Genomic DNA, 8,030 nt, shown 5'->3' with positions numbered 1-8,030 from the left:
GCAGGAGATGTCAGGAGAATGGTTTGGAATCACACACAAGATCAGGATGAAATCTTCTTAGTCTACAAAGTTTCTTGTGTACCATTTAGCCTGGTTATCTACAGCAGCCTAAAATGGGCATGTACACCTTGATCCACCTTTAAACATGAATAAAGAAAACACTACCAGTCAAATCTGTGTCTTTAAACTTAGAACAGCTGCTGATAATCATAAATATAACTTCGAAATATATTTGATTTTTAGATTTTTTTATTTGATTTCTGTAATTTTCCATGTTAAGGAGTCAATTTTCAAGACTTTCTCTTCTAACTTCAAGGGTTGTAAATACAGTGTTTACAAGAACTGCTCTCCTTTATTGCTTTATTCAGATGATTCCAGTACAGAGGCCTTTGAAATAAACTGCTAAACATTGTAATATAGGCAACAACAACAACCACAAGAGTTGCTAATACTGCTCATCGTGCTGTTTGATCCCTGTTTCCTGTCCCGAACGTATTTCATTTTGGTTTCTTAACCACACAAATAAGTTCTAAGAGATCTTATCAACCAAACTTTTTTGTGATCTCCCAGCATTAAACATTGCAAGCTGGTAACAAATCCAACATTTCCTGCAAATGATACCAACACAGAAATCCTACCAGTATTCACACTGTGAAACAGATCTCTGAGCCTGACATGTAAAACATCACTTTTAACATGCCCAAGAGGTCATCAACCGTAAGCTATTTTGGAAATCTTCAAAGTATGCTATAAATGTGGACAAATCAGTGCAGCAGAACTATTTGTCATGTAACTGTTGGAGAATATTTTCCAGCACAGTGAGGCACAGAGCCACTGATCACCAGAACAAGTTATGTTGAATTTTTATATTTGTATGGTTTTCAAAAATATATCATATGTGTAGCCCTCAAATTCTGCTGTACTGGGTTTTGATCTTATGTACTGGGCACACATATAAAACACTCAGAAGGCAGATTACAGAAAACCCTGGTTGTCACAGGTCAGAGGGGAAGATACCTTACAGAACTCTGGTTTTAGTTTGTTCATTTAATGCATGAAGGTCTCTTCAGCACAATGCACTATTTTGTAACAGCCATCACACCTGTCAGAGACCAATTCTGCAGCAGCTTCTTGCAACACGACCAAGTTTGCAACAGAGCAGAGTGGTTTGAAGGTGAATGCTAATGATACAAGACCAAGCAATTTTCTCTATTAAGGTTCCAAGGCTAGTCAGTGCTTTATTGATTATATGCAACATTCTGTACTAAACTGTAAATCTCATGGACATTTGATAACTGAGGGAGGAAAGAACATGAAACAGAAAACTAGAATTTTTATCCTTCTGTAACAGGAATAAATCAACTTTCACTTCTTAAAATCAATGTAAAATCCTATCATATTAAGTGAAAAATCAAGCTTTCAGAGAAAGATGGGTTTAGCCATGAAACCAAAGTTACACTTCATTTCTCCAAGAAGAAAAAAAACCATAAAATGTCTCCATGTATCACAACCAAGCACTTTCACATGAACTAGCACATAAACCCCTGAGTTTGGCATAGAATAGGAGAGCCCTACAGGCAGCACTGTCAGGGACAAGGCCACGCACTACACCCACAGCCCAGCAACTCCATGGAGGAACACCATCATGTTCCTGTTTATGCTCCACACAGGACTGACACACAAACAGAGGAACTGAGCTATCTGCCTGTCTGTCCAACCCCACTCACTGCATCCTCCTCACAGCCACAACTTGCATCACTCACTGCCTTTGCATCTGGCCCAGGCACTAACATCAGTCGCCCTTGTCGTGGGATGGTGGTAACAGGAGCATGAAAGTAAATCAGTAATGACCTAAAGACTGAAGGCTACAAACCGAGAGAGAGGGATAAAACTTCTCATTTCAGGGCAAGGCTTGGCAGAACCCCAAGCTTCAACATACATTATCAAGGCAAGGAAAGTAGGTGGAGGGGGAAGAGGTGATAACAGGATTACAAATAGCATTGAGACAAATAATAAGAGTGCAGTTCTCAGAGGAACAAAAGATTAGTAAGAGACAGTAGATAAGCTATGAACAATGGCTAGATAAACACTCCAGCACCTAAAGGAGGCCTACAGGAGAGCTGGAGAGAGACTTTTCACAAGGGCATGTATTGATAGGACAAGAGTTAATGGCTTCAAACTGAGAGGGCAGGGTTATATCAGATACCAGGACTTAAGAGTGCAGTTCTCAGAGGAACAAAAGATTAGTAAGAGACAGTAGATAAGCTATGAACAATGGCTAGATAAACACTCCAGCACCTAAAGGAGGCCTACAGGAGAGCTGGAGAGAGACTTTTCACAAGGGCATGTATTGATAGGACAAGAGTTAATGGCTTCAAACTGAGAGGGCAGGGTTATATCAGATACCAGGACTAAAATCTTGGCTGTGGCTGAGGCGCGGCTGCCCAGAGAAGCTGTGGCTGCTCCATCCCTGGAGGGGTCCACAGCCAGGTTGGACAGGGCTTGGAGCAACCTGGTCTAGTGGAAGGTGTCCCTGCCCATGGCAGGGGGTGGGACGAGATGAGCTTTAACATCACTTCCAACTCAAAGCACTCTACAATTCTAAGAAAATTGCACCAGTAACCTATAATAGTTCACAGAAAAGATACTACTGCATGCTAACATTATCTGTACACTTTTTTTTCTACAGTACTGATAAAAGAAATTAAGAATCTAACAAACAGGCAGTCAGGGACAGAAGGCCTCAGCAAGGAAAACACTCAACACATGCTTAAACTGTTCAAGTGATCACAGTGACACTGATAAGGCCCTTCACAGGCTTAGAGCTAGGCTAGTCCTTAAGTGCTTTATTGGATCAGAGCCTTGGGGTACATGAAGATTAGCAGAACAGTGAACTGAATGAATCACATCAGCACACCTGAAATATTCAGGCACATTAAAAAGGGCCAACATTCTCTCCTCAACACAGTCTACATATCTGAGGAGATGATGGATTTGAATTTTGACATCAACTGCAGCTGCTCCGATCAGATTATATTTAGGGCAGTTATTTACTATTAAAATATAAGTGCAACTGCTACAGAAAATCAATGTATGTATCCTTTCTTTGTCACCAAACTGGCTGAGCAGCTAACAGGAATAACTGGAATTTACAGGAGTTCAATGCACCACAGAAACTGAGTTAATGAGGTCTTTGGATTTCCACCACCTTCCAACTGCCAGCAATGTGCCAAGGTGGCAGAATGAGGCACATGAATGTCTGCAACTTCCACTGATAAAGTCAAACCAAAACAACAACAGAAACAAACCTCCTGCTCATTCCCTGCATTTAGTCATCACATCTGAGTACACTTTATTTAAATAGCCAACCATTAAAGCAACAAACATTCAGATACAACTTGGCTTCAGAAAAATTAAATACTGGGAACTGTTAGGAACTACTGAAGAGGCTAAAAGCACATGAGCTATGCTATACACAAATATGAGCTATGCTATATATTTATATATGTATATACATGCTATATATCTACTTCTTAGGCTATTTACAACCATTCAGAACCAAAAGCTGATGGTGTACCAAGAAAATCTCTACTGCTTCAAGGATCTCCTCCTGCTCATACATCCCTTTATTAAAGCCTGTAATTCACAGAGCAAATCAAAATGCTTAACTGTGTGCACCAGCTGGAAGGTGAAAGTCAAGCTGTTTAACTTACGCCTCTGCTCTTTCTTCTGCTTGGTAATAACCAAGCAAAGAGATCCCCATCTGAGAATGCAGATCCCAGTTCTAGCACCTCTCATCCCCACAGTCCTCAGTTCAGCCTCAGAAGCACAGGTTTTTCTGGACTGAATCCTTAGTTGCCAGGTGCCCATGAGGCAGATGAGGCAAATACTTTCATCTTCTAGAGACAAGAAAAACTATCTTCCCTCTCCCCCTTGTCTTCCATGAGGCTGACAGTGGCTTTCATGCTAGAAAGAGATAATTTTAAAAATTAATTACTCATCCTAGACTGAGACCATAGAAACTGTTATCCTAACGAATGGAAGTATTTTAACATTTATGAGTATCCAATGTAAGGCACAAAAGATAGACTTAAGTAATTCCTCCATTTTTATAAATATGATATCGACTTATTTAGGAGGGGGTGTTGAAGGGGTGGGAGCTTACATCACTCATGAATGGAGGGAAAAGATCTAGAAAATTCAAGTATTTCAGGCTGATGTTGCTGCCTTTGGAGAAAATAACACAGCTACAGACAAACTGTGCCATGAGACTTGAATGGCCTATAGTCCTTAACTGACTCAAACATTTTGAAGACACTGACTAATTGAGTCATCAGCACAGATATATATAATGTGTCACACTAGTTACCTTGCATTGCAAATACTGATGTAATTTCAGATTCAACTTCCTTACATAATTGAGAGTTGTTCATAATTTTTGTAGAAAAAAACCTCCATCACTTCCCACTTAAATAAACAGCATATCAAACAGCACCATTAGAGGCTGAATACCCTCTGGAAACACAGCTACTACCTAGCCCCACACTAACATCATGTGTCAAAGCAGAAACCTTCCTAAGTTCCTGACTAAGAACGTAGCCATTTCCACCAACGCATACTTCCCTGCCTTGGAAATACACTAATTATTTTACCAGACAAAAAAAATGTAACCTTCTAAACTTGTGATTTCCTCAAGACTCTTTCCTGAGATTAATTTTCTCTCAGGAAGAATGCACATACATTCCTGATTTTCTGCAGTTTCTCCCTGTGCTTTTTCTTCTGTCTTCCATATACTTCTCTTGCTGCAGATTCAAAAAAAAAACAAACAATTTTTTAAACCTTAGAAATTCCCAAAGCTCACTACAAATCCAGACTTTTATTTCATACCCCTGTCCTACCTACGTTTGAACTATTCCACTGTTAGCACAGCCAACCAAAGTGATCAACAAAGGACAAATCGCTGCCAAAGAGTGGCAGCGTTTCCTCTCACGTGAGCAGCCAAACACTAACATGGAAGTAATTTAAAACACCCTTAAAATAGAAACATGAGTGTGTGATGCAAATTGCCAGCTCACAGCACAAGGGGGGGAAATCTTTTGGTCTTCCTTTAGTGACATTTTAAGCAGTTGACACCTGTCTGCAGTCACTATACAGAACACAACCTTCAGCATTGGTGTTGATCAGTGTTTTTCTAATTACTGCAAAGAACAGCTTTGCATTTTGCTCCTGACAAAACAGCTCTTCGGGCAAAGCATTCTTGGATGGATTTTGAGTATGGTAAATAGTATTCTGGGCAAAACCATTCATGTTCAATGACTTTTTCTATTAAGTACTATGGTATTCATCTGCAAAATACATATTCTTCATGTAATATCACACCTGACAGCTGAGACCATCTCCCTGGCAACCATCACTACCACACTTGCAGCTAAAGGGTAGAAAGCACTTGAGAAACCCACAGTAACCTTGTACAGGAAATGCTATGTTGACAAACCAGAACGAAATACAAAAGAAATTTTAGGACTATCATGTTCACCTAGCTTGTTGGGGGATTTTGTTTGGTTGGTTTGGGGTTTTTTCTTCGGCTTTTTAAAATTGCCAGTGAAAACAAATAAGGAAGAAACTCAAGGGAGAAGATTCTTTGAGGGAGAACTTTAAAGGAAACAACCAGGTGTTGATAATCACAGGAAAGCTTAATGTCAAGGTCTTTGATCAGATTCCCCATTTAAAGCAGCAGCAAGCCTTTCCTTCTACTTGACAGCAAACAGTGGAGCCTCGGTGAACGAGATCTGTGGGATCACTTCTCCAGCTCCTCTCTGGAGCTCTCAACCACATGGTTGGACCCCATGACATGCAAAAGCTGCAGTGCCAAGACTACACCAGACCAAGTGCTGGAGTCAGCTGTGAATAAACTAATGACTTTATGTCAGAGAAGGACATGAAGAAAAGGAAGGTTAATCTAAAAGTCCAGGAAACGCCTGGAAATTATCATTCTGCTTCTGCTTTATATTCGCACCACTTTCAGAGGTCACAGATTGTAGTCAGAACTGGCAGGACTCATTTCTAACTGTGGATTGAAGTTAAAATCAGAAAGGTGAAAAAATCCACCCCAACTCCTATAAAAAAAGATCAAGTTCAAATGGAGATATTTTTTCCCCTGCCAAAGCACTTAACATCTACTTGTTTACAGCTGCTCACCATTGGGTCTAGAACAAGCCAAGCTGCAGAACAGTAATTCCTTTGTGGGCAAATTGTGGCCAAGATTCTGCTTCCTTACTCTCACTGCTGTGACCTATAGCAAAGCTTTATTTCAAGCACAGTCAAATGCTGAATCTGCTCCTAATCTGCAAAGTCTCTTCATAAAAAGGAACTCTACAGAGAGTAAAAATAAGCATTTTCAGCTCTTTTAATTCATTTTCTCAGTAAGAGAAAAAGCAATGTCCCTGACTGACCTGCACATTTGGAACAATTACCATACAGTAAGAAAATGTAAAGTCACCTGCTGCAGACAATTCTGTTTCAGACTGCTAATTAGGATTCCACCAAAGCCCCAGATCTCTTATCCGCAAATCATTTCCATTCTGTTACGTGTTAATTACTAAGGTCTCGGTCACTGCAACAGTCCCTGAGCATGCTGTTGATGTATCACAGGCACATAACATGCCAAGTCACATACCAAGGCGTTGACATCCTCAGTTTTATAGATCAACATCCGTATCTCTTCTGGATCACCACTGAAAATCGCCTGCACCAGTGGCGGCTGGAAAAAAAAACAAAACAGAAGCAGCAGCATTACAGGTTTGTTTATTTTCTGTATGAAAGGAGAACATTTTACAAGTCCTGCCCACAGACACCGTGTGACCCCAGACACAAACCTCCAAGAGTATCTCATCAGTAAGAACTACCAGTTTGCTTGAGGATAAACTGCAGTCATGAGCCTGTTTGTATGTGTAATGAGTGAGTGTGCACAAACAGGGACCCCTGTTAGAATGGCAACTTCTGTCAACACACACAATTAGCCCAGATGTTCTCTTTGGCATGTAGGGGAAAACTAATTACATCAGATACTGCTGCATGCTTGCTGTTGGCACAGATTAATGGTCATGCAATACACATTTAGAAACAGAACATTATGCAGATAATGAATTTCTGGGCAATTACTAAACATCTTGTATATTTTTACTGGCTAAATATGCAATGAGCACAGTTAATTTTAACCACCCAAGAAGCAAAATAATTATCTTATTGTTTCAAGTCTGTTATTATGCTATTATGGATGGGACTGCATAAATAAATACTCAGGCACACAGTATCAACACTGTGCCATGCTCACTGCTCGGGCAGTGTGGCGTCACTGCCCATCAGTGGGAAGGAGAGCTGTATTGCTCAGCTGAGCTGGCAACTTCAATCCTGCACTGGACCCCCAGAAGCAAGTATCTGTGTTACTAACCAAGCTGGCAGGACACAGTCTGCCGAATTAAAGAATAAAACCCTTGCTGCTGGAGGTTCTGAAAAAGAAGGGGACAAATGACAAAGATCCCTGAAGCACATAGCTGAAAAAGGCATTGGCCCCACTTCCACCATGGCCCCTCCTGATGGCAGTGTGTGCCCCTAAATCTCACTGCCCACCTCCAGGTTGCCTTGTGGTCCTACTTGCAAAAAAGAGTTTGTAGTGCCGTGCAGACACCAGAATCTAAAATAACCCTGCAAAATGGAAGCATGCATGACTACTTCAGCACGTAAAACCACAACAGCTCTTGAGACTCTGCAGAATTTAACTCTCTTGTGAACATGTTCTCAGAATTCACAAATGAACTGAAAGAACAAAGAAAATACCATTTCCTCCCTATCTTTTCACTGCAAAATTCATCATGTTCAAATGTGGAAAACACATTTCTGAGTTGATGGTGGCTATTTTAAGACACATTGATCCCTTATGTCCTTGAGGAACATTCACACTGGAATTTCATTCTCGCCACTCCTCCAATGGAAAAAGAAATAAAGCAGCATCTTTTATCACAACTGTCTAC

At 40.5% G+C, this 8,030-nt stretch overlaps 1 protein-coding gene across 1 annotated transcript in view; it reads right to left on the bottom strand.

Moving 5' to 3' along the window:
- Positions 1 to 6,760, bottom strand: part of LOC103811997 (serine/threonine-protein phosphatase 6 regulatory ankyrin repeat subunit B) — a gene marked incomplete at its 5' end in the record, with an annotated part of 24,907 nt that extends 18,147 nt beyond the window's left edge. The window contains one exon of the mRNA XM_009085004.1: positions 6,677 to 6,760. Within this exon, the coding sequence (XP_009083252.1) occupies positions 6,677 to 6,760 (84 nt within the window). The remainder of the gene's footprint in view (positions 1 to 6,676) is intronic.
- Between the last annotated feature and the right edge of the window lie 1,270 nt (positions 6,761 to 8,030).

Source organism: Acanthisitta chloris, unplaced genomic scaffold, assembly GCF_000695815.1.
Source record: "Acanthisitta chloris isolate BGI_N310 unplaced genomic scaffold, ASM69581v1 scaffold28571, whole genome shotgun sequence".
NCBI lineage: Eukaryota > Metazoa > Chordata > Aves > Passeriformes > Acanthisittidae > Acanthisitta > Acanthisitta chloris.
This window is presented reverse-complemented; position numbering and strand designations above follow the sequence as displayed.